Source organism: Vipera ursinii (assembly GCF_947247035.1).
Source record: "Vipera ursinii genome assembly, chromosome: 6".
Classification (NCBI taxonomy): Eukaryota; Metazoa; Chordata; class Lepidosauria; order Squamata; family Viperidae; genus Vipera; species Vipera ursinii.
The window spans coordinates 9789101-9816127 of record NC_139515.1 but is presented as its reverse complement, the minus strand read 5'-3'; the positions used below and the strand labels follow the sequence as shown (position 1 = coordinate 9816127).

At 42.6% G+C, this 27027-nt stretch overlaps 1 protein-coding gene across 2 annotated transcripts in view; it reads left to right on the top strand.

Annotated features, from left to right (window-relative positions):
* GRM3 (glutamate metabotropic receptor 3) overlaps positions 1-24065 on the top strand; it is a gene marked incomplete at its 5' end in the record, with an annotated part of 38055 nt that extends 13990 nt beyond the window's left edge. Inside the window, 3 exons of one of the 2 annotated variants that reach the window (XM_083366255.1) lie at positions 19560-20626; positions 22048-22222; positions 23399-24065. In XM_083366255.1, coding sequence (XP_083222381.1) covers positions 19560-20626; positions 22048-22222; positions 23399-23466 — 1310 coding nt within the window. In that variant the 3' untranslated portion in view covers positions 23467-24065. Of the gene's footprint in view, positions 1-19559; positions 20627-22047; positions 22223-23392 lie in introns of both variants that reach the window. The other variant, XM_083366254.1, reaches the window with a different exon arrangement.
* Between the last annotated feature and the right edge of the window lie 2962 nt (positions 24066-27027).

The following is a 27027-nucleotide window of genomic DNA, read 5'->3' as shown; positions in this document are numbered from 1 at the left end:
TCTTCTTTATAGAAGGTTGGAAACAAATCTCATAGAGGGAATTTATTAAATAAATAAGGAAAATAAAGGAAATTCAAGAGGGCAGCCACAAGCATGCAGTCAGAGCCCCACCCCTTTGATGTCCATCATGGCCCTCTAAAAAAATGTGGGTCTTCGGTCATGTGATTGTGATTGACATTTTTTAACCCATGCCTGACTCTCAGCATTGTGGAAGCAGGAGATTCTGTTGCTCTTCAGGGTAGCTCTCTGGAAAATTAACAGACTAACAGAGTTGGGAGGGACCTTGGAGGTCTTCTAGTCCAACCCGTTGCTAAAGCAGGAGCCCCTGTACCATTTCAGACAGGTGGCTGTCAGTCTCTTCTTAAAAAGGAGGAGGAGGAGGAGGAGGAGGAGGAGGAACAGACTAACAGAGCTGGAAGGGAACTTGGAGGTCTTCTAGGAGACCCTATACCATTTCAGACAGGTGGCTGTCCAGTCCATTCTTAAAAGCCTCTAGTGATGGAGCAAGCTGTTCCACTGGTTAATTGTCCTCACTGTCAGGAAGTTTCTCCTTAGTTCTAGGTTGCTTATCTCCTTATTTAATTCCAGAATGTCTCTGAAGTGGTTCACTCTACCTTCAAATATTCCTCCCCATTCCCAGAAAAATTCTAAAAAAGCTTCATTCCAGCTCAAAGATGTCTTTATTTTAATGCCGATTTTCTCTACCCTAAGCCATCTGAGGGGATACGGATTTTCAAAAAATATTATTTTCTAGCCGTATGAACATTTCAAATACAGCAAACAGTCTAGGCAGCTAAAATAACAAATGTCACCACAAGCCACTTCTAGTCATTAAAGATACTACTAAAAAATAAAGGTTATGAGTTAAGAAATGAAATCTGCACGTAGAAATGACCACATGCGAGCCAATGTATATAATATATATATATATATGTGTGTATTTTTAGCTACACTTCCAAAGGTTTTAGCAAAGACTTTAAAACCAGTCACCACAAAACAGTAACCTGCTTTCCTATATTTGGAGCAAACATCTTTTATTTTAACAGCTGCTTGTCTTCTCATCCTGGAAATGAAATAAAGGCTTTGCCAATTTCCCCAAGCTATTTATTCTTTCCAAAAGGCCAGTCCAAAAGAGGTGACATTTTGTCTCCAAACCAGCATTTACCAAGAGAGTCAGAAAAGACTGGGCCCACATTGGCTTCATTTAAAATGGCCGTTCCTTGGCACCAAGATGTCAATCAAGACTTTGTTGCTCTTTCCAAGACCTTTTTTCGCAAGGAAGACGTATGGAGAGCTGTATTGCAAAATAGAGTGACTATATTTTCTTGGACAAAAGTGAATGGCAAACCTGAAAAAAAAAATGGCAGATCTGGGGGGCAAGTTCATAAGGGCTAAAAAATATTTTTATTTTATTTATAACTTTTTTATTTTATGTTATTTTTAACTTGGCTTCACAAAAGGGTATACAAGAGCAAAGCTTAAAATAAATAAATAAATAAATTAAATAAATAAATCTAAAGGGCAGCTTTCTGAAATAAAGGACCATCCTTTATAATAAAGGACCCGCGGTGACTAGATTTTAAAGTGGAAGCTGACTGTGAAAATGATCATTTTTGTCTGGATAAAAATCTTTCTTGAAAGAAAGTCCTTCAGCAAGGACATAGTTTAATGTTTGGGGCTGGGCTGTGTGATTTTACACTGCAAGGTTCCATAACTCTGGTGATTGGTCATACTAGCTGGGATTTATGGAAAATGTAATCCCTAACGTCAAAAAACCTGGCCTACTTCTGGATTACAAGGTTATCGATCAGCCATCAGAGTCACTGGATGAGTTTGGGCCCGTTCTCAACCAGACCAAACCTCACCAGGTTTCATAAATTGTGAAAAACCCACATCTCACCTTAATTCCTTGCAGGAAAGGCAAAACAGAAATAAGCCAACAAAAATTCACCTTCTGCGTCCCACAGAAATTTATAACCCACATTTGAAGACCTTGTTAGACTGATTTTTTTTTCTTGAATCACAATAGTTCAGAGTTAAAGGTGTGAAAACAAAAGTGGTCTTCTCCTCACAATCTCATGACTAACCTGACAAAACGCACAAGACTTGCTCCATAAAGCTGGTTAAGCAGACAAGATCTTGCAGAAATTAATTTATACAACAGTATTTAATGGCTGAGTTCCACTGACACATGAACTGGGGAACTATTTTTGTTTTCTGGAAATAAGCCACTTTACTTCAATAGCTCTTTTTTAAAAAAAAAAGTTGGCTGGGGCATATTTTCCATCTTGATCTCTACCTATTCTCCTCTTTTGAAGAAAAAAGAAAAAAAGAGAGTGGGATTTGCTAGACTTCCAGAAGTGAAAAAAACACATCTTGAGAGTCCATTTCCATGGTAACCACTCCATCAAGGTAAGAAAGTAAATAGGGTCGTTGGCCTGCAGCACACATTCTCCCCAGGCATACACACAACAGCCCCCCTAAGCCCCCACCTTCTGTGCCGTATCAGCTGAGAATTGCAACTGAGTAAAATCTTATTTTTTTTTAACTGTTGTGCTCCTTTAAAGTATTATTCTATCCCAGATGGTTTCAAAATATACGCTGGAGTTGTCTTATTGCAACTCAGTGTATATCCTGCCTTTATTTTGTACACATCAAGGGGTGTTGCCTCTTATGCTCCTCCGTATAACAACCCTGCAAGATAAGTTGGGTGGAAGGACAACGATTCATCCAAAAACACTTGCATTCAAGCCTAAAAGAGAACTAGAAGTGATGGTCTCCTGGGTTCTAGATTTCTATCTTCTACATTAAACTGGCACTTGTTATAGCAATGCACCTTCTGTCTAATATAGAAAGTCAAGAGCACAAATATTTTATTCTTTTGAGCCTCCTTCACCCTCAGTGTGAAAACTGCTTGTTATATCACAACGGGTTGAACCCTAAATCTGAGCAAACAAATCCCAATTCCAGGATTCCCAGAACGTGAGATTATCAAAATATGCCGGACCTCTCTGGTCTTGGCACTCTATGGTTCTACGCCAATTTGGTTTTGCCTTCCCTTCACAAGACATGTTTAAACAACGGCTGAAACGTAAATTGGGCCAACCCCACTTTAACTTAACCTTAGCCGTCACATTCGGATGAACGCTTAGTTTACTTTTGCAAATCTCATAAACAGTTGAAAAAGTTGTGCTTAGCTTGGAGAAGAAAGGGGGACAATGGTCCTTATGGACCTCAAACAATTGAAAGGCATCCTGTGTAGGCCATTGAAAACAGTTGCTCCAGAGGTTAGGACTAGAAACATAGGGTAGAAGTTGCAGGGAACCAATATGTGAAAAGACTACTAAATGGTTTCAGCTGATTGACCATGGATACTCTTCCTTAGCAAGTGGCAGACAGTTGGAGATACTTGAGCAGAAGTTGGACTGCTATCAAGCAAGAACATTGTGAAGGACTCTTGTATTTTATATCTTTCTGGACAGAATGTCTCCAGAGGACCTTCCACTTCTATGCATAACAAATTCCTTCCTTTCTTCTCACATTATTCATTTGAGTGAAGCAGGACTTCTACTGTGAAATAATCTACTGTGAAATAATATTAAAAGATTTGCTTAGTCAGTACAGGCAGTCCCCATGTTAAGAGCATCCAACTTCAGGTCAAGTTGTGCTTATGAAGAGGCTGCTTATTACTAAAAATGGCCGATGGCCGTCTCCTTCCTCAATCCAATGAACTACTGAAGTTACACAATGTCTTCGTGAACCCCCTGAAGCTGTGTGTTTTTAACAAACAGCCTGTCTTCAAATGTTTATGAAAACATTGCACGGTTTCAGAGTTTGCCAGCTCAAGAAAGGAAAACCCCGTCCACCATTTTAGTAACAATCTGTATGTACAAGTTCTGAGCCACATACAAATTCAAGTTAAACACAGACTTAGGAATGGAACTTATTCTTAACCCAGGAAGTAATTTACATAACTTTTTTAAAAGTGTTTAGCTGAGACTGTTCATGCTTTTGTTAGCATACGGTAGAATTATTTTCCATCTGATTTATTTCTTGGCACAATACCCAGCTTGTGAAGCCTCCAGTTAATTCTTCAAATTAGAAACTTGCCCAAATGTGAGTTAATTCAAGGACTATACAACCCTGGTTGTTGTTGTTTTTTTAATGTCCTTGGGATTTTCCTGCAGATCTCTGTGGGGATTATGGGGTAACCAATTAGGAAAGCACCTTGCACATTCTGTGTTATCTCTTTGCCAAAATAATACTCTTTTGTTGAAGATCCAACAACTTTATGTTGCTGAAAACAGCAAACTTTAAACTTCTCAGTGGTATAGAGACAGTTAACTATGAAGGAAACTCCTCTGAAAGCCAGAGTATAGTTAGCAAGGAGCTCTTTGGAATAAAGCATAAATGCAAAGGCATGTAACAAAAATGGCAAATGAATGGAATGGTTAATAATGCCAAGGATTGCTTATGAATAGTGATGGGGCTGTTGAAAAACATACTTTTTGCATTAGGAAGTGGTGTTTGCTGGACTTTGGGCCATTTCAAAAAGTATAGCAGAGATGAATCTCATTAAAACTTAGACTGGAAACCACAAAGAAATCCCAGTATAACAGAATAACAGAACTGGAAGGGACATTGGAGTCTGCTAGTCCAAACTCCCTGCTTCGACAGGAGACCCTATACCATTCCAGACAAATGGTTGTCCAGTCTCTTCTTAAAAGCCTCCAGTGATAGAGCACCCACAACATCTGAAGGCAGGCTGTTCCACTGGTTAATTCTTCTCATCGTCAGGAAATTTCTCCTTAATTCCAGGTTTCTTCTCTCGTTGATTCATTTTCATCCATTATTTCTTGTCCTGCCTTCAGGTCCTTTGGAAAATAAGTTGACACCCCCCCTCCTCTTTTGGCAACCCCTTAGATATTGGAAGACTACTATCATATCACCCCCTAGTCCTTCTTTTCACTAGACTAGGCATACCCAATTCCTGCAAACGTTCTTTTAGCCCCCGGTCCCCTAGGCATCTTTATTGCTCTTTTCTGCCCTCTTTCTAGAGTCTCAACATCTTTTTTATAACATGTTGACCAAAACTTGACGCAATATTCTAAGAGGTACTAATACGTCACATGATCTTGATTCTATCCCTCTTCTGGATTAGACTGGGAAGCTGGGAAACAAAGCTTTCTGGAATAAGACTGCAGCAAGCGGTTCTGTATCCTTGTGTTGTGATTCAGGGTCAGCCTGTGGGTTCGGCAGTTGGGTCGGACGAATCAGAGGAGGAGGGGGGTGTTGAAGACCTTGCTGAGGGGGTTGAAGATCTTGCTGATGATAGCCCTCAGGCAGGCCCCTCCCACTTGGTCACCATGGAGACCCAGCTGTGTGAGCCTGACAGTGTGGATGAAGATGACCCACAGCTGGCCCTGTTCAAGGACGCCCGACGCAGGAGACAGTCAAGTAGGAGTAAACAGAGGAAGGCTGTGGGGCTTCTCGGAAGGAGGCAGAGAGAGGCCACGCCCTGAACTCTTTATAAAGGGAATGTTTGGGGAGGGCTGGTTTGCTGAAAGCAACCGCTCAGATAGTGTTTCAAAGCTCCTGTATCTTGGTACGTGTCTTGTTTGTTTTTTTAAGTAATAAATTTGGCAGACGTCATTCCAGCCTCTTGCCATTTATAAAGGGGTTGCCTTTTCTGCAGGGCCGGTAGCAGGCTGGTACAGAACACCTTGACAAGAGAACTTACCAGGATGTGTTCATGAAGTCTCATGACTAGCTCCATTCATTTTGGGCTATCTACAAGATCCCAAAGCAGTTCAAGTTCCTCTGTCTCATATAATTGGGATGTACTGTAATTTGACTTGGTGGCAAAAGAAATGGGGGGGGGGAATCTGCCTTTTATGCACATAGTTTTTCCCAGTTTTCCACTCTCCTCTGAAATGTAAAGACATCATTCAAACGTGTTAAAGAGTATTAAAAAGATTTAGAGTGATATAGCCTACCTGAACTGAAAAATCAATGCATTTAGGAGCCTCAGTGGAATCTGTGGCTGACTCTCTTTGAAAAATATAGTAATTTGCTTTGAAATAATGCTAAAACAGAAATTATTTTAAAAAGAAGCATGTGTTTAACTTTTTATTAATACAGAGGGGGAAAAAGAAACATTTTTCTTCTTTCTTTTTCTTTATACAGACACATATCTTTGTAGAGATCAGATCTCATGCAGACCTATCGCGCAAACTAAAACATGAGTGATATTTATTGTGTATGTTCCTATCTACATTAAACCTTAAAACTAAAATGTATTCAACAGTAGAAAAAGTTGGAAATTTAAAAGCTAAGATCAAGACTTTTTAAAATGGTTTCCCACAAACAGAAATTCTAGAAATAAAATACAGGGCAGGGGTGTGTGTGTGTTTGTGTATTTGGGTTTCTCTCTCTCTCTGTGTGTGTGTGTGTGTGTGTGTGTGTGTGTAGGATTTACTTCGTATCCTTATATAACTGACAGCTATGAACCATTATATTTCTCCCAATCATAACAATGTGCAGAATTCATTTACATCGTCCCCTACTTCATTTCCAGACCATGGGCGCATGGTCCAACAGAACACCCACATTTATTAAACAAAAGAACAGAACAAAAACCCAGTGAACAGTGCTGCTGTATCGCTCTTAAACAAGCCCAGGGAAGACCAGTGAATCTGAGATGAGACCTTTTTTTAGCCATAAAATAATCAGGCACTTAATTTGATTCTGCAGGGGGAAAAATATGAAGGGAGGGAATCCTGAACCTAACTAATGTTATTATTTTTAACTCTCTCAGCTTATCAACTGACTAGGCTTCAGCAAAGGGCTGTTATGTCTACAGTATTTGCTCTTAGATAATGTCCTTTGGTGAATGACTAAATGGAAAAAAATAATCTATCTATCTATCTATCTATCTATCTATCTATCTATCTATCTATCTATCTATCTATTGTCTATCTAGTAGTTCTGATGTTTTCTATTCTATTCCAGTAAAAAAAAAATATGTTCTGTTCTGTTCTGTTCAGTTCAATTTGGTTCTGGTCTAGTCTAGTCTAGTCTAGTCTATCCTATTCTCTATGTATAATCTATTTATCTATCACAGGGGTCTTCAAACTTGGCCCTTTTATGACTTGTGGACTTCAACGTCCAGAATTCCTTGGCCAGCGTGCCTGGCTGAGGAATTCTGGGAGTTGAAGTCCACAAGTCATAAAAGGGCCAAGTTTGAAGACCCCTGATCTATCACCTCTATTTCTTTCTTTCTTTCTTTCTTTCTTTCTTTCTTTCTTTCTTTCTTTCTTTCTTTCTTTCTTTCTTTCTATCTATCTATCTATCTATCTATCTATCTATCTATCTATCTATCATCTTATAATCTATCTATCCATACATCCATACAACCATCTATCTATCTGGCTAGCTATTTAGCTGATTAGCTATTTAACTATGTAGCTGTCATTCCCTGATCTGGCGCCTTGTGTTTTGTCGCTGGGTATGCGGCTTCCAGTCTAGAAGCTGAAGCAATGAGAAGTCAGGTAGAGACTAACCACTGCTGATTCATAGGGTTGTCCACACAGGGTCCTCCAAAAAAAACACAACCCCACCTAAAAATTGAATGGGGCTTCCATCACACTGGCAGCCTTCTTGATGATTTTGACCACATCCTCCAGATCCTTCCGTTGTGCCAATCAGAACGTTCTCTTTCAGTCTCTTTCCAGAAACATCAGCAGCACCATGGACAGCTCCTTTTGCTCTCAGATTGCTAGGAAGGAGGGGAAGGAGAGAGAGCCAGATGGTGTAGTGCGGGTGTTCCCAACCCCTGGTCCCTGGACCAGGACCGGGCTGCGGCATCCCAGCAATTAGTCCGCACAAACAAGCAAAGCCCCATCCCTGAGATGCAGGCAGCATACAAAACCATGCACCCTCTGGTCCATGGAAAAACCTTTCTCCACGGAACCGGTCCCTGGTGCCCAAAAGGTTGGGGACCTCTGGTGTATTGGAAGTAGAACCTAAGTAGGCCTTAGGAGTTTCTGGGCAGGTTCTCAGCTTTTCTCCTCAGCCCTTTGTTTAGTCCACGTTTGGTCTATGTTGGGCAAGGATCAACTACCGTACAGGACCATCATCTTCCTCCTCCCTTTTTCCAGTCCAGCTCTATTGCCATTGCCTAAGCTAGATGAGCATCTGAGCAAGCATCCATTCTACTTATGCTAGAAATAGCCCATCCCTACTCCACTGCAGCATTCCATTCTAGGAGGCAGTCAAGCTGCAAGCAACTCTTAGTGGAGAACATACAAATTTAGTAACAGTGAAGCTGAACAGAACTGTAGTTGTATTTCGATTTATTCTTGTGACCATGAACTTAATAGGAACCTTTGCTTGAAAATCCAGGAAATCTGCTCTCCCAAATCAGTGATTAAGTAGGGGGAAAGGATCCAATTTTAAAATACTGTTAACGATTTCCAAATCATTCCATTTTCTAAATTGGTTCGGGTGGGGGGGGGAGAGAGAGAGAGCTTTGCATGTGTAAATTGTCAGATTGATTTGAAGGCATCTAGTTCAACGTGATCCTTTGATTGGAAATGTGATTCCATTTGGAGATAAATCAGACCTCTCCACCGAAGCTTCACACAGCTCTATAAATAAGTGATAAAAATGCATTGGAAATGTACTTTTAAGGATGAAAATGTAGTCAATTTCCTTAGAGTAAGACCTATTAAACGTATTTTCAAGAGATCTTTCATTTTTTGCTGGGCCTGATCCTTTCCCTTTTATTTGCTGCAGGGTTCATAGATCCGATAGATCAGGGGTCTTCAAACGTGGCCCTTTTATGACTTGTGGACTTCAACTCCCAGAATTCCTCAGTCAGTGTGCCTGGCTGAGGAATTCTGGGAGTTGAAGTCCACAAGTCATAAAAGGGCCACGTCTGAAGACCCCTGGTATAAGGTCTCCTGCCTGAGCTGGGGGTTGGACCAGAAGACCTCCAAGGTCCCTTCCAACTCTGTTATTCTGTTATTCCATTTTAAATATTTACATTTCCTGCAAGTTTGAGGAAAGCTGTACAATTAAAACAAAAAACAAAAACTTCCTATCAAGGAAATGTCTTATTTCATGTAATTTTGAAAAACATTAATGGAGCTATGCTTGACCGTTTCTTCTCCCCCAATGCTGCTGTAGTATTGAGGTCTTACAATAAAGGTAAAGGTTCCCCCGCACATGTGTACTAGTCGTTTCCATCTCTAGGGGCCAGTGCTCATCTCTGTTTCAAAGCCGAAGAGCCAGCGCTTGTCCGAGGACGTCTCCGTGGTCATGTGGCCGGCATGACTAGACGCCAAAGGTGCACGGAATGCTCTTAGCTTCCCACCTTAGTGGTCCCTATTTTTCTACTTGAATTTTTACGTGCTTTCAAACTGCTAGTTTGGCAGAAGCTGGGACAAGTAACAGGTGCTCACTCTGCTACGTGGCACTTGGGATTCGACCCGCCAAACTGCCGACCTTCTGATCAACAACCTCAGCATCCTAACCCACTGAGCCACCGCGTCCCTGGTCTTACAATAGAAATAGTCAAATGAGGTATAGGGCCTTTAACTTAGCTGGTCTATTTCTTGCCCTTAATAGGAATAGTTTCATTGTTCGAATGTTTTTTTTTCAGCTTTCATTTCATTGAGCTGCCCACCAGGAACTTTATTAAGCAATATCATCTTAAGCACCAGCCATCCATTAACCTAACCATTGTTCTTCTACTCTATTTAAAATAATTTTTTTCCCTACATAACTCTCCAACAAATATTGAGTGTGTTTGTTGCTAGAAATTGAAAGAGTCCATTAAGCTTTCAACGTCAGGGTGCTTCCCCAAGATTGGTGCTCTCGTCTAATTTTTTGACAGGCCCACGTGTTGCAAGAAAGACACTCGTACGAATGTTAAAGGCGTCACTAATGGCCTTTTGGAAAGATTGTCTGCTTCAGCCTTCTTTCACTGTTAATTTCTCCTTGCTTCGACCCTTCCACATTTTAGCAATGAAAGAATACACCCGCAGCCTTTCTCTATGATTTTCTCCCCTGAGGTTTCATGATTGCACGCTAAATGATTCAGTGGAGCAAAATATTGAGAAGCAAAATAATGGGACCCGATGGTCCTTGATCTCTGCTGGATTGAGGGGTGCACCCGTGTGAAAGAATCTGTACTGGCACAGAATACAAAGCCAGACCTGAAGAATTTGCATAGCCGTATCTTCTTTGTTATGGTGGTTTGCTGGAATGCTGACATGCACCAACAGTGGCCAGGTTCAGAATTGTGGCTTAAGCAGCAAGACCTAGTTGACCTTGACAGATCCCAGATGCTAAACAAGGTCAACAGGGCTAAGGATTTGGCTGAAGCCATCAAAATCCAGGAATGTTGGCTGTTTATATTGGAAAGTAGAGGGGGAAACATCTCAGAAGTTGTGGGAAACCACATAAAAGTACATGGAAGTAGGCATCAGGAATTACGCTTGACTTGATAGGGTTTCTGCCTTTCTCTTTTGCAATAAGATACAAGGGGGGAACTAGTTTTTTTCTAAAGAGTAGCTTCCAGAAGACTGAAGTCTGCTCACCCCGAGGTAAAAGATTAGTGTCTATATATAATATGTAATATGAAATATATGAAAATCTGAAATATAGCAGAGTCAGACATTAATATTGAGCTATGGTGGCACAGTGGTTAGAATGCAGTACTGCAGGCTACTTCTGCTAACAGCTGGCTGCCTGCAGTTTGGCAGTTCGATCCTGACCAGCTCAAGGTTGACTCAGCCTTCCATCCTTCCAAAGTCAGTAAAATGGGGACCCAGGTTGTTCGGGGAGGGAATAGGCTGACTCTGTAAACCACTTAAAGAGGACTGTAAAGCACTGTGAGGCGCTATATAAGTCTAAGTGCTATTGCTAGTGCTATTCTGAAAAATCCCCCTCCATCCTATACTGGATGTCACAGTTTGAATTCTTCACAGAACCATCTCAAGAAGAACTAAATTACGGTAACAATTGTTTACCCAGCCAGTTCCCAGTTGGACCTGTTTTACATGTGTATCTAAGCCATGGAAGTATCAGGTATGAATGAACTTAGACACAAACATGAATTAGTCAGGAAGTCACATCCAGATTTATGAATGAATGAAATGGTCGTTAAAAACAGCTTTATTGAATGGAATATCTCTTAGGAAAGTCCAAGCAAGAGGGGAAAAATGCCAAGGGTTTCAAGACTAGCCTGCTTGTATGTCCCACTCCTTACTTGGAATATGGGAAAGGATTCAAAACTGGTTTGGCATTTTTATAAAGGAGTCTTCTGATATAAAGAAATCCATTAAGTTCCAAAGCATTGCAACTCAGGCTCTTGCAATAAAACCAGCTCAATTCATCAAGGCAATTTGCAGTTCCTACCGATTATTGGTAGTTAAATAGTGAAGTACTATTCTTTTTCATAATTAATATTGTGTCATTTATTTTTGACAGCATCGAGGACGCTCTGTGTTGTCTGCTGCCCTCTTGCTGCAAAGAATAAGTACGTTTAGCACTTCCAGGATAGTTTGTTTCATTCATTTCTTCATTCATAGCAAGTCAGAGAAGACTTCATTCATCGTTCATTTCTCTCAGGCACTGGTATCCTAATTTAATTGAATATATTAATGTGTTTTTTTTTCTAATAAGAGCCACGTGGGACAAAAAGTTGCAGCTGCTTCTCAGATGTCATTGGGAATATGAGCATGAAGGTTATTGTTTATTTCCAGTGATGTGGATTTGGGTATCAACTGAACATTTACTGTAAATAAATAAAAAATTAAATAAATACTGCAGTTTGAGGCCCAACACTGCTTTTGTAAATCATCCTAAACTTGATTAATGATGGCTAGTTATGGACTGATTGAATGATTGAGTGATTGATGCATTAATGTCTTTCTCTTAACCCAGCTAAATGGATTAAAGGTTTTCTCTCACCGTGTTGTGTCAACTCAGAATATGAGTTAATCCAGAAATTATAGGAAGTGTATTTTGTGAATACAGCTATAGTAGTCCTTGTACCACTTTACAATGCTTTGGTAAGACCACACTTGGAATATTATACCCACTTTTGGTCACCAGGATGTAAAAAAAAGATGTTGTGACTCTAGAAAGAATGCAGAGAAGAGCAACAAAGATGATCAGGGGACTGGAGGCTAAAACATATGAAAAACGGTTGTTCGAACTGGATATGTCTTGTTTAATTAAAAGAAGGAGTAGGGGTGATATCATAGCTGTCTTCCAGTATCTGAGGGGCTGCCACAAAAAAGAGGGGGTCAACCTGTTCTCCAAAGGACCTGAAGGCAGGACAAGAGCAATCAAGGAGAGGAGCAACCTAGCACTAAGGAGAAGTTTCCTGACAGTGAGAAGAATCAACCAGTGGAACTCCAGAAGTTGAGGGTGCTCCAACACTTATACAGTTTGTCTGACATGGTATAGCAGGAGGGTGGACTAGAAGACCTCCAAGGTCCCTTCCAATTCTGTTATTCTGTTATTATTATAATAATAATAAGTTAGAAGGGACTTTGGAGGTCATCTAGTCCAACCCCCTGCTCAGGCAGGAAACCCTATACCATTTCAGACAAATGGCTCTCCAGTCTCTTCTTAAAAACTTCCAGTGTTGTAGCATTCACCACTTCTGGAGGCAGGTTGTTCCACTGGTTAATTGTTCTAACTGTCAGGAAGTTTCTCCTTAGTTCCAGGTTGCTTCTCCCCTTGACTAGTTTCCATCCGTTGCTTCTTGTCCTGCCTTCTGGTGCTATGGAGAATAGCTTGACTCCCTCTTCTTTGTGGCAGCCCCTGAGATATTGGAACACTGCTATCATGTCACCCCTCACCCTTCTCTTAGTTAAACTACACATACCCAATTCCAGCAACCGTTCCCTATATGTTTTAGCCTCCAGCCCCCTAATCATCTTTGTTGCTCTTCTCTGTACCCTTTCTAGAGTCTCGACATCTTTTTTACATCGTGGTGACCAAAACTGGATGCAGTATTCCAGGTGTGGCCTTACTAAGGCATTGTAAAGTGGTATTAGTACTCCATGCAATCTTGATTCTATCCCTCTGTTAATGCAGCCTAGCACTGTGTTGGCTTTTTTGGCAGCTGCAGCACACTGCTGGCTCATATTTGTTCTGTTGTTTATGAATCCTGTACAGCCATAGCTAGCAACTCTTCCAAGGATCTTCCCTTGCCACCTTTCAGCCGTCTGTAGTAAGGGCCATTCCTCAGTTGCTGTCTCTTCCTTTGATCTTGGTTGGGGGCTGTGCTGTCATCCCTGCCAATTTACCCTCTGCTAATTGGTACAAAATGGCTCCCGTACAGCATGAGCAGTTGGAGTATCATAGGGCTAACCCTCCAGTTATGACCATAATGGAGCTTGCCCTGTCATGGTTGTAGGTCACGACAGTCGTAAGTTGGGTCACTTGTGCGATCGACCTGACTTTGTGACCTGTTTTGTGGTGGTTGTTAAGTGAACGCTACGGTTGTTAAGGAAAACCGATGGGCTGGTTTTCCTGAAAAACCGAAGTAAATTCCTGTCTTCAGCAAAACCATCATAAAACAGGGCCACGTGCACACAGGACCTTGCAAATGACCGAGTGCCCATAATGCCATCGTGTGACCTTGGGAGTTAGGGAGTGGGGCATCAGTCAGAACTTTGAAAGCAAATTGTAACTATCCCCAGGGAGGTTTGTTGTTACTTCGAATGGTCACTAACAATCGGTCATAAACCGAGGACTAACTGTAATGCTCTTTAGAGGATGAGCTTAGGCTGGAATCTGAACCAACCCGGTAGGCCTGTCCTTGAGAATGGTGACTCTGCTTCTTTTTCTGGCAACATGATAGCAGGGTGAGGGGGGACATGATAGCTGTGTTCCAATATCTCAGGGGCTGCCCCAAAGAAGAAGGGGTCAAGCTATTCTCCAAAGCACCTGAAGGCAGGACAAGAAGCAAAGGATGGAAACTAGTCAAGGAGAGAAGCAACCTAGAACTAAGGAGAAACTTCCTGACAGTCAGAACAATTAACCAGTGGAACGACCTGCCTCCAGAAGTGGTGAATGCTCCAACACTGGAAGCTTTTAAGAAGAGACTGGACAGCCATTTTTATGAAATGGTATTGGGTTTCCTGCCTGAGCAGGGGGTTGGACTAGATGACCTCCAAGGTCCCTTCTAACTAATTATTATTATTATTATTATTATTATTATTAAGCAATCATATTAATATTATTGAGCAATCATGAATATCAGGTCACCCACAATGTTTTGAAACAGCATCAAATATATATGCCAACAGCATCAGGCCAGCTCCCTGCCAGACAAAAGAACTAGCCTTTAAGCCATGAATCGTGGTTTCCCTTTGAATGTCACAGGACAAGTCCAGCAAAACGCCATTCGCTCTTCTGAAAGCTCAGATATCTGCAGGCCCAATGGCGGCAGCAACTTTAACAAGGCTATAAATTTCAGTGGAAAGCGGTGCTTTTCTCATTTATTTTGGCCCACTAAACATCTTGGTAGTTTATTACTCCATCCACTTCGGTGGGCTGCATGAGAAGCCTGTGTTAAGAATCACCTTGCGGTTCTTTAAAAGGCTCAAGGGCGGAGTGAAGTGGTGGGGAAATCTAGGCTTTTCATTTCCTTTGTAATTAGAATTTGATTGCTTGTATAAATTAGCCGGCGATGCTTGCTGCTTTGTGTGCAACCTATTTCCCAGCGCGAATTTACTTTAAATTAAATGACTCTTATCAAACCCAAAGCACCGGTGCTTAAAATTTCAGAGCGTGTGCCTGGAGCCTGGGAATTAGGAATCAGACAGGATGATTTTCTTTTTCGAAATGCAGTTGAATAATTGTTATTCTTTCCCCCTTCTTAACACTATTGGTCTCTTCCTGCCCGCAATAACAGCAAAAAAATAATAATAAAATAATAAAATCCCAATTTTTGAGGAAATCAACTTGAATTCAACGTAGAATACATTCTCTAAAATGCAATGTATTTATATAAAACACGTCATGTGGTGTTGCAATTTACAGTACATATATGTACATGTACACTCGATACAATAAATTGCTTAAAATATGGGTCAGCAAATGTGAGGCATCCAGGAGGCCTTGCCAGCCTCGGTTTCATAAATCCTTCAAAAGTTGGATGTGACCTAATTTACCAACAGCACACATAAATTCCAGGCCAATGGAGAGGTCTGTGCCGACGGGGGTATTTGCAGAGCGAGGGGTCCAAACACTCAAGATGACAGCTGTGAAGCTCTGCCCCTTTTAATGTACACTTCCATTGTATATTTGTGGCTGATGACTTTTTTTTACCTCTGTGGGTGTCCTTGGGAACCCCGTCTAATTATATTCAAAAGGGGTGTGTAGATTCATATGCACAGCTCTGTGTGTATCTCTATTTTAATAGATGGATGGTAAAGGTAAAGGTTTCCCCGCACATGCGTGCTAGTCATTTCCAACTCTAGGGGCCGGTGCTCATCTCCGTTTCAAAGCCGAAGAGCCAGCGCTTGTCTGAGGACGTCTCCGTGGTCATGTGGCCGGCATGACTAGACGCCAAAGGCGCACAGAACGCTGTTACCTTCCCACCGTAGTGGTCCCTATTTTTCTACTTGCATTTTTTTACGTGCTTTCGAACTGCTAGGTTGGCAGAAGCTGGGACGACTAACAGGCGCTCACTCTGTTATGCGGCACTCAGGATTCGACCCGCCAAACTGCCGATCTTCTGATCGACAAGCTCAGCGTCCTAACCCACTGAGCCACCACGTCCCTTACAATAGATGGATGAGGAGGCTTCAAATCAAGCAGGAAGAATCTGAGTGGCATTGCTGATCACTTTTTCTTTCCACGCCTTTCCCCCCCAAAAGCATCCTAAACCAAAGTTTCTATGTGAAGAAATTATCACAGAAACATAAGACTTTGAAGCTGATTTGAAAGAAATCCTTTGGCACCAGCAAGCGCCATTCTGCTCTGTTGAAGCTGCCCATCTTTTCCACCAAGCTTCTGCAAAGATGCTGCTTCAAAGGGGCCTGATCCTTAAGGACTGGTTTCTTTAAGGCTGTGTGTCCTTTTTATTTCACGTTTTCAAATGGGTGCCTGAACTCTGGACTGTCATTAGCCAGTCCATTGGACCCTGAGGATTAACAGTTAGCTCAATTAATGCCTGGAGGATTGTTTTCTGCTTTGAGTCTTCTGCCAATGAAAGGAGAGAGACTGCAGTGTTGAAAGTCACCAAGTGAAGAATTGGAGATGTGATTGGGAATGTCCACAGACTAGGGCAGGGGTAGGCAACCTCAGCTCTTTTATGACTCATAGCTGACTCAGGAATTCTGGGAGTTGAAGTCCATGAGTCATAAAAGAGCCAAGGTTGCCTACCCCTGGGCTAGGGCTAAGCTGTGATAGAAGGAATCAAACTTTTCCTTGTTTTTATATATGACCTTTCATGCATATACTGTACACCCATCTTGACCCCACAACCTTGGTTCTTCCATTCAGACTGTAATACGGTTGTCCCCACCTGGTGTCCTTTATGCTTTGAGGACATATTTCTAAAGTAGGAAGCTAACTGCATGTTGATCTCCACTCCTCAAAGTGGACCTTGCTTTGTGCCTTGGGTGCCACTCTGGGCAGGCCAAGGGCTGTGCTCTCCACAAGGATGGATCAAGATCCCTCGTGGGTAGAGAGCTTCAGCAATTAAATGAAGTCCTTTAACCATTGCAGGTCCTACGACACCCATATTACCCCTTAACTTCACTGCAGGTCGTCTTTCACTTATGACCATAATGGAATCTGCCAATTATGGTTGTAAATCACATGACCGACCCAACTTTACAACATAAACCACAGGCAGAGCTTTGACTGCATCATCGTAGCCACTGTATTTAACCATGGGGACCACCCTGCACACATCTATTTAAACAGGGGAGAAGAAGCCCCAGGTTTGGTTTCATCTGGAAGTGGCGGTCCAAGGTGGAGAAGATGAGTACTCTTCCCTTCTAGTGGGAGGAGGAACGGGGTCAACCTTGAATTCAGGGTCATCATCCTGATGCTGTGGACTGAATCCTGTAGATGCTTGCCTTGAAGCAATCTTCTTCCACTCTAATCACCTTTAAGATCATGTTCCTTTCTTAATGCTTAGTGGTGATGTCTCTATTTACATAATGGCTGCACTGTGAAACAAAACCAGGTGTTGAGGGTAATGAGGTATCTCCTTTAATGATGAGCCACTACAAATTGCTTTCACACACAAAACTAGAGGCAGGGAGTTAATGAGGAGGCTAAGGGATGATAGATGGTGACAGAAGCAACCTTGGAAGGTCATATCCTCCCCTGAAACTCCAAACAGCTCCCACAATCAACAGTGCAGTTGGCAACTTGCTCAGATTTCACTCAAGGGTCTTGCGTTGTTATTGTCATTTCTTGTCGGCATCCATTCTGAGATGGAAAAGGGCCAAAATATTTTGTCCAATATCTTTTTCTTAAGGTGAGACTCAAACGGCACCTCTTCCTCCATTTGTACAGAAAGATATCTTGGAGATTGACACAACGTTGTGACGTTCATATTTTTTTTTGCCTTTGGGGACTCGCCAGTTTTGGTCGGTGCAAGATTCCAGACTCTTCCTGTAACTATGGAAACAGAAGCTACCAAGAATATAGAAAGTGATTTTTAAGAATTCCCTGTCAGGGTTATCCGGTGGCCTTCTGTGGGGGGTGATTGGAGAGCTGGATTATTACATTTCAGGAAAGTACATAGATGCCTTTCAGAAAGCATTTCAGCAGCTGTGCACTTTCTTGGGAATTTATTTTCTATTCAGTTCTGGGGAAATGAGGTTCTTTCACTCATGTATACAGTATATGCAGAGAGAAAGAGAGAGAATAGCAGAGTTTGCAATTCTGCATGGATCAAGGGTGGAGGAACTTTTAGATCTGTTTCGAGATTTCTGACCAAACAGCCACAGTTTTGGTTACAAAAGAATTTATTTCAAGGTAAGCACGTCAGTAGTTAAGTATATCAATGCAAGAAGAATGAATTCTTCCTTTTCAGCTGTTTTGACCATAAAGAAGAAGAACATTATATTCAGGGCACGAGACCTGAAATAATGATCTTAAATTAGATTTTGGTTGAACATCAGAAAAACCTCCTTTCTTAAGAGCAGTAAGTTCGCCTCCTTTGGGTGGACTCAAGGAGAAGCTCAACAGCTACAAGATCTGACAAAGGTCCTTCAAATTGGATTCCTGCTCGGAATAGGGAGTTGAACGCAGTGGCCTGAGTGGTCCTTCCAGCCTGGAGATGCAATAAGTTTATGACTTCTGCAAAAGATGGTGACCCCCTGGCATTTCACTTGCTTGACTCCCAGCGCTTGCTTCTTTCCAGATGGACATCATGATGCCTACACTAATTATCCTACTTCCTTGCTTCTTAAGACAGGGGATTAATTTTAATGAACCCATCATGTCTATTATTCAGTGTTAATCTAGCCAAATCTTTGGCCAAAAATATCAAGTTTTGGACCAGAAGAGATCTTGTGGTTAAAGAGAATAATTGAGATGAATGAAAACTAGGCTTGGAAGCCAGAAATCAACCAAAATGATGCTAGAATTGCTTAATATTTCTCTCTAAGTTTCATGAATCATATTGGGTCTTCCAATTCTCACGATCAGTTTTATTTACTGGGGGGGGAAACCGTACATATTTAGGAATTGTACATTTGTAATCGTCTTGTGTGTTTCTGGGTTCGAGGTAGCAGCTTCAGCAGGAAAGTAACAAGCAGAAGAACAATAAATACCGACGATTAATTATCACAGTGAGCTCCCAGTAGTGAAATATGATGGGACTTGGGTCCTTCCCCGCTTTCAAGCTTCCCAGCTCCCATATTGATAATAGCCTCTCTGTATTCAATGTATTTGATAATTGAAGAAGCACTAATAAATGCAACTAGAAGATGTGTTTTGAAGGCCAATTGATGGTAGGAATACTGAAACAGCAGCTTCCAAGGAAAGCGACCGCTGGTTTTCCATGATAGCAGAATCCTGGGTTTGGATGCAAAACTCGTTTAAACATTAAGTCATACGTGATATCCTCATATTCTATAACTATGCTTTATAGTTCTGGAAGTGTCAGGCGTCTTCACGCAGATCATTTCTCTTATAGCTGGTAGCTTTGAATACTTAGAAAATTTTAAAAAATAAGAAAATTCAATGGGACAAATTGATTAAAGCCTACCGTAGCTATAAATGAATCTTTTTGGCAGAGCCATTGAATCACTTTTGCATTCATCGAGATTAGTTGGTTGAGTTTTTGTTTCATCGGGAACAAAACCTGCACGCTGTTTTCCATGTTGTTAGCAAGAATTGATTCATCTTATATTGTCCCAGAAGAGTGGTGAAAGTTTTTAGCTAGATCAGGATCTTGTTTCTTCTAAATCACATATATATTGCTTGTCACTCTATCCAAAACTTACAGCAATACAATAATACATGAATAATACGAAAACCCTATTTCCTTCCTGTTTCCACAGCTCCCTTCCGTTCTTCCAAGTCTGCAGACAGCCTGGTTAAGTTTGATACTTATGGTGACGGGATTGGGAGATACAACGTCTTCAACTTCCAGCAAGCTGGAGGCCGGTATTCCTACCTCAAAGTGGGACAGTGGGCCGAAACCTTGACTCTGGAAGTCAATGCCATCCACTGGTCCAGAGGCCTTGTCCCCGTAGCCCAGTGCAGTGACCCCTGTGCACCCAATGAGATGAAGAATATGCAGCCCGGAGACGTGTGCTGCTGGATCTGCATTCCCTGTGAGTCCTTTGAGTACCTGGCTGACGAATTCACCTGCAGTGACTGTGGCCCAGGACGATGGCCCACCCTTGACCTCACCAGCTGTTATGACCTACCAGAAGATTATATCAAATGGGAAGATGCCTGGTCCATCGGACCGGTGACTATCGCATGCTTGGGCTTCATTTGTACTTTCCTAGTGGTGGGGGTTTTCATCAAGCACAACAACACACCTTTGGTAAAGGCCTCCAGCCGCGAGTTGTGCTACATCCTTCTTTTTGGAGTCTTCCTCTCCTACAGCATGACCTTCTTCTTCATCGCCAAGCCTTCTCCAGCCATCTGCACCTTGCGTCGTTTGGGGCTGGGAACGTCCTTCGCCATTTGCTACTCGGCTCTCCTGACCAAAACGAACTGCATCGCCAGGATATTTAATGGGGTGAAGAACGGGGCGCAAAGGCCGAAATTCATCAGCCCCCGTTCTCAAGTCCTCATCTGCCTGAGTCTCATCATGGTGCAGATTGTGCTGGTGTCCGTGTGGCTGATTTTAGAAGCTCCGGGCACTCGCCGACACACCCTTCTGGAGAAGAGGCAGACGGTCATCTTGAAATGCAACGTCAAAGATGCCAGCATGCTCATCTCTTTAACATATGATGTGATCCTCGTCCTCTTATGCACTGTGTATGCCTTCAAAACAAGGAAGTGCCCGGAAAATTTTAATGAAGCCAAATTTATTGGATTCACCATGTACACAACTTGCATTATTTGGCTGGCATTCCTGCCAATCTTTTATGTGACATCGAGTGACTACAGGGTAAGGCATCCGCCATCATTTCAGCCAAATACTAACCCGTGGTTAGAAACACATTCCTTTCTTTCTTTGTTTGCTTAAAAAAAAGTTATTGCGGGCACTTCAAAAGTCAGCCCAGGGCTAAACGAATAACCGAAGTGAATATAGTCTATGGCAGATAGAGATTTTCAGCAATGTGAGGGCAGAGAACATAGATATGTGGAATACAAGTGCCACTTTTCTCAGAAATTATTAGACATTGTGTCCTTGAGATGGGTTGAGTCAGGGGAAAAGACTGAACTCTTTTAGACTTTCATTTCATTCATTTGTTGAAGGAAAAATCTTCATCAGGGTCCAGTCCAAGTCGGGAATAAACAACATGGCGACTGCTTTAGAAAGAAGGTTGCAGTTTATTGAAGAGGAGAGCCAGACAGAAAGATGGCTCGGGAAGAAAAGAGCAAGAGCACATGTAGGGAGTGGGTTTTGTATATCCTCTGGGGCTCTTGAGGTTGTTTCCTGTTCCTGTTTGAGGCTTTGTATTTCCTGTGTCATGTACTTTGACCTGAGTCTGAGTGTGCACCTTTGGCATGTGTGGGTTAATCCTATTATGTCGTGTCTTAGAGTTTGGGTGGGATATGTAGATTTTAGGTCTCTTATGTCTTCCTAAGCTTCTAGCTGGAGAGCTCCAACCTTCCTGAATGGATTATCACATCTACATTTCTACAGAGCTGGTTTCTGCTGGGGGGAGGGAGACTTGGGGATATTAAGAAAAACTGGGCATGCTTTTCTGCCTCTTTAAGATCCTTTGAGGAAATATAATATTCTGCCCTTTTAATATTAATATTTGACTTCCCACAAATTCATTCACTCACTCATTCATTCATCCATTCTTTCATTCATTAGATTCATATCCCACCTTTTCTTCAGGAGTTCAAGCTCATGTCTGCATATTCTCTCTTCCCAAAATCCTGCGAAGTACATTGGGCTAAGACAAAGACTGATCAGTCCTAAGACACCCAGGGCTGTTGTATAGCAACAGCAATAACACAATATACCGCTTCATAGTGCTTTACAGCACTCTCTAAGCAGTTTGCAAATGCCAGCATATTGCCCCTAATGATCTGGGACCTCATTTTATCCACCTCTTCGATGTTACGTCACTTTTGTCCTGCTGCAAGTTGTCCCGTGGCGAGTTGGCCATGGTGAATTGTCCCGTGGCAAGTTGGCTGAGTTGAGTTGTCCTGGACCCTTCCCACTTCATAGGTTGCAGTTGAGAGGAGTCGTCCTCTAAACACATGTAGAAGGCTACCTTTGATGCAGAGTGTTCATCTTTCATTCTTCGTGGGCAACAGCTGAAATGAGAATTCATGCGCCTCCCTCGCGGACTTCTCTAATTTTGCAATATTTTTTCCCACGCATTATTATTATTATTTTTCCCCATGCAGGTGCAGACCACCACCATGTGCATCTCTGTCAGCCTGAGCGGCTTCGTTGTCCTGGGCTGCTTGTTTGCCCCTAAAGTGCACATCGTTCTCTTCCAGCCACAGAAGAATGTGGTCACTCACAGGCTGCACCTCAACAGGTTCAGTGTCAGTGGCACAGGAACCAGTTATTCCCAAGGTAATGGTTTAAAGTTGCTGCAGGCTTTCCTTCCTTTGACAAGAAAAAAAAAGTTCCCTTCATTGAAGCACTTCTCTGTCGCTGTTCCAGAAAGTCATAGAAGCTGGTAGCCACAGCAAAATATCACAAACGTTTATTTGTATCTCAGCTTTACTATTTTTACAAGTAATTCAAAGCAGTGAACATAATCACCTTTCTCCTTCTATTTTCCCACACTAACAACCTGTGAGATGAGTTGGGCTGAGAGTGAGCAAATGGCCCGAAGTCACCCAGCTGGCTTCTATGCCTAAGGCAGTACTAGAATTCACTGTGTCCTGGAGATTGGCCCAAAGTCACCCAGCTCACTTCTATGCCTAAGGCAGAACTAGAATTCACTGTGCCTTGGTGATTGGCCTAAAGTCATCCAGTCGGCTTCTATGCCTAAGGCAGTACTAGAATTCACTGTGTCCTGGAGATTGGCCCAAAGTCACCCAGCTCACTTCTATGCCTAAGGCAGAACTAGAATTCATTGTGTTCTGGTGATTGGCCCAAAGTCACCCAGCTGGCTTCTATGCCTAAGGCAGAACTAGAATTCATTGTGTTCTGGTGATTGGCCCAAAGTCACCCAGCTGGCTTCTATGCCTAAGGCAGAATTAGAATTCATTGTGTCCTGGTGATTGGCCCAAAGTCACCAAGCTCGCTTCTATGCCTAAGGCAGAACTAGAATTCACTGTGTCCTGGTGATTGGCCCAAAGTCACCCAGTTGGCTTCTATGCCTAAGGCAGGACTAGAATTCACTGTGTCCTGGAGATTAGCCTAAAGTCACCCAGCCTGCTCCTAAGTCTAAGGCAAACTAGAATTCACTGTCTCCTGGGGATTGGCCTAAAATCACCCAGCTGGCTTCCAGGCCTGAGGCAGGACTAGAACTCACCGTCTCCTGGTGATTTTTTATTCTTAGTATCATTTCAGTACTGACACCCGGATTTCCAAGGGGTCGGATGTGAAGTCAACCAAATCAAAATGGCATCAGTTGACCATGTGATCAAAGCTCTGCCCTGTTTTTAAACGTTTACGTGGGGGGGATCCCTTTGGTTTGTTTTTGTTTTTTTTAAAAAAATCCCACTGTGATCCTGAAAATTTGACGCTGGTGGTAGTCCTGTGTCGCCTCTAAAGTCCATTTTTCTCTTTCAGCCTCAGCAAATGTCTACGTTCCAACGGTCTGCAATGGAAGAGAAGTTGTGGACTCCACCACCTCCTCCTTATAATCCTTCAGCCGGCTTTTGTATTCTTAGATGGTTAGAGAGAAAAGCACATTTCTTGTGCACCCTGGGATAAAAAAAACGACCCTTTTAAAAGGACTAGCATTTCTTTTCTAGAAACCGTGTAATAAATTATTTTCGAGGACTGTACAGTCGATTGTGCTGCTCTTCCCAGAGCAACTTTAGGACCCTTTTGAGATTAACCATTCTAAGGGATGTATAAATAGCTGTGACTCAAATAGTGCCAGTAGGTTGACCTCAGCGGTGAAGAGGATGATTAAATTGCCAGGTCAGGTGGCTTTCTTTCTAACAAGAGACCTTTTTTTTGTAATTCCTTGTTGTAATTAATAGATTGCATTTCTATGTTGTATATTATAGTTACATTCTGTGCGACAGATGGTTTTCATGGCAGTATTAAAGACGTCCGTAATAAAATCAGAAAAGTTTTCCAACCTGTCTTCTTTCTTTCCAATAAATAAATAAAATAAATAAATCCTTCAAAGTTTTTCAACCACCTTCACACAGGACAACTGTGTCACGTCCTTTCCAGCTCGGCTACAGCATAGTACAAACCGCAGCAAAGATAAGTTTTGTCTTGGTTGGTCGCACTTCTGTTGTTTGGAAATCTGTTGTGAGAGAAGAATGGTCTGAAACTGGTTTGCGACAATGATGGCCTCACATCAAATTAGCTGGTCAATGGCGTTAATGAACTATATTCCATTCTCTGAGATGCGCAGTGACAATGATGGCCTCGCATCAAATTAGCTGGTCAACGGCGTTAATGAACTATATTCCATTCTCTGAGATGCGCAGTGACAATGATGGCCTCGCATCAAATTAGCTGGTCAATGGTGTTAATGAACTATATTCCATTCTCTGAGATGTGCAGCTAAATCCCCAGTAAAAAAGGTCAAGGATTCCCCTGTCCAGTTGTGCCCAACTTTAGGGCACAACGCTCATCTCCGTTTCTCAGCCGAGGGAGCCAGTGTTGTCCAAAAACATTTCCCGGGGTCACGTGGCCAGCGTGACTATAAGTCAAGGCATATGGAATGCTGTTACCTTCCCATCAAAATGGTACCTATTTATCTACTCACATCTGCATGCTCTCGAACTGCTAGGTGGGCAGGAGCTGAGGCAAGGAACGGGAGCTGACTCCGTTGTGCAGAGCTCTGATCTTGAACCTGGGCTGTCAGCTCTCCAAATGACAAGGTCATCTGGAGAGCCATCATGCCCCCCCCAGATCCCCAGTAGATTCTTCTTTTTATGGTGAAATTTGGATTTACAATTCCTTTTCTCAAGGAAGACTAACTTGGGTTCCGTAGCCAAATAACTTTGCGAACAAATTGTTTTGTCCTAGCCCACGTGGGTCCTTGCTACGCTGACAAGGAGAAACCTCTCTTCCAATCAAGCAGGCAGGTACCATAGGAAAAACCCAAACCCCTTTTATTATTCACAGACCTGAGTCAATGTCCAAGGCAAACAAACACAGTTCACAGAAACTCGGTCCTTAATACAAACAGTTGCCTTCGGCAACCAGCACCTCCCACACCCTCCCTTTTATTATGCAGTCAAGGCATGGCTTCCTAATGCCTTCTCCTTTGCCTTTGGAGCCGCCCCATTGCCTTCCTCTGTCCTGCTCTCTTTTCTTGCCGGTGCTGTCATGCATCCTGGATATTTCCCAGCTGCGCTTCGTCACTGTCCAATTCAGACTCCCAGCACAGCTGTGTCTCAGCCTGAGCGTGAGTAGAGGGGCCAGGCTCCTCATCAGACTGTAAGTCTTGGAGCTCCTCAGAGCCATCCTCTGATCTAATGTCACTCCAGGCCCTTCCTCCTCCTCATCTGCGTCCTCAGACTCAGCTCCCAGATCCACAGGCTGGCGAGGTATCACAACACAAATATCTGTGGTTTGAAGAGGTTACCATTTCTGATTTGAACCTAAAGACTGGACAATTGATCTGACATCAAACCTAGCAAGGTTTCACTGACAAATGATTGAACATTGGATAATGTACCAAGAGTGGGCTCTCCTGTTAGGACAGCCCAATCTTCTCTGAGCTAGGGTGCTCAAGATGTGACTTGGGATTTTTGGAAATTAAGCTCCGCCCATCAACATGTAGACCAGGCTGCTGAAAGGCAAATGTTGATTCCTCTTGTTCTAAATCAATTATCTTTCAAACTTGGTAACTTTAAGATATGTGGACTTCAACTTAAGAAGTGGTGGGCTTCCACTCCCAGAATTCCCCAGACAGCCTGCTGTCTGGGGAATTCTGGGACTTGAAGTCTGCAAGTCTTAATGGAGCCAAGTTTGAAACACACCGCTCTAAATGATACTTTCATTTTAAAGATTTAAATCGAGCAGGCTCATTATTTTCCCACCATTTCTTTTGATAACTCAATCAAGTTCGCAGCGGTTCTTTCAAGTCTAAAATCCTGGCAATTTGCTCATGCCCAAGTTTTATTTTTGGAAAATAATCTGGTGAACTGTAATATTTGTGGCCTACTTGGGAAGAGGAGAAAAAGAGAAGGAAGTATAAAAAAAGAGAAAAAAAGTTTTAGAACTATACTGAAAAAAGGCATTAATAAATTAGTGAAATGTCCAGTGTTTTCATTCCACAGGAAAATAATTCAAATGAGTTACTTTAAGTTAACCAAAAGTTGATATTTCTTCCCTGTCCATGCTCTGATCTGCATCAGAAACTCATCTCTACGAGGCTTAACTACAATAATAGCAGAAATAAAAGAAGCTGCAAGGTCTCTGCCCTGAAATGCTTTTAAATTAACCAACGATCCTGAGTGTCTATAACAGACATGTTATAGACCACAGGTCTGCAACCCACGGTTCCGGAGCCGCATGTAGCTCTTTCAGCCGTCTCCTGCGGCTCCCAGTCCTCTGCCATGTGCAGTCCCAAAAAAAAGTGGGACTAAAAAAGTTCAACCAATCAATTCAAATATGCAGGGTAGGTGCATATCTTGCCTTGGCTCCACACTTCAGTCAAACCCTGTTCTGCGCATGTGTGCATGTACGCACATGCACACACATTTTTTGCGGCTCACAGTTTTTCCTTTTGTGAGGGAACCGGTTCCGAGTGGCTCTTTCACTGTTTCAGGTTGCTGACCCCTGTTATAGACAAACACAAGGCCCAGGGGCCAGATGCGGCCCGTGAAGTGGTTTCATGCGGCCCGTGAAGCCATCCTGGAAACAGTGAGGGAACGGCCCCCACTGCCTTGGCCCTGGCCCAGAGACCCTCCTTCTGCCAGAGACCCTCAGATCTGTCCCACTCCTGCCCAGGCCCCCATAGGCACCCTTGATGCCAATGATGTAGAGCTGGCCATGCCCACCCAGTAGGCCATACGCACTCTAGCCACGCCCACCCAGTAGGCCACGCCCACCCAGGCCATACCCACCCGGCCCCCTCAGGGCAACCGCAATGCTGATGCGGCCCTCAATGAAATTGAGTTCGACACCCCGGGTCTATAAGCATGAGATATGCTGAGAATAATCCTTTAGGTCTCTACTTGACTGAGTGGGTGTTAACACCGGGTGTTAAGAAGAAAGATACAATTTCA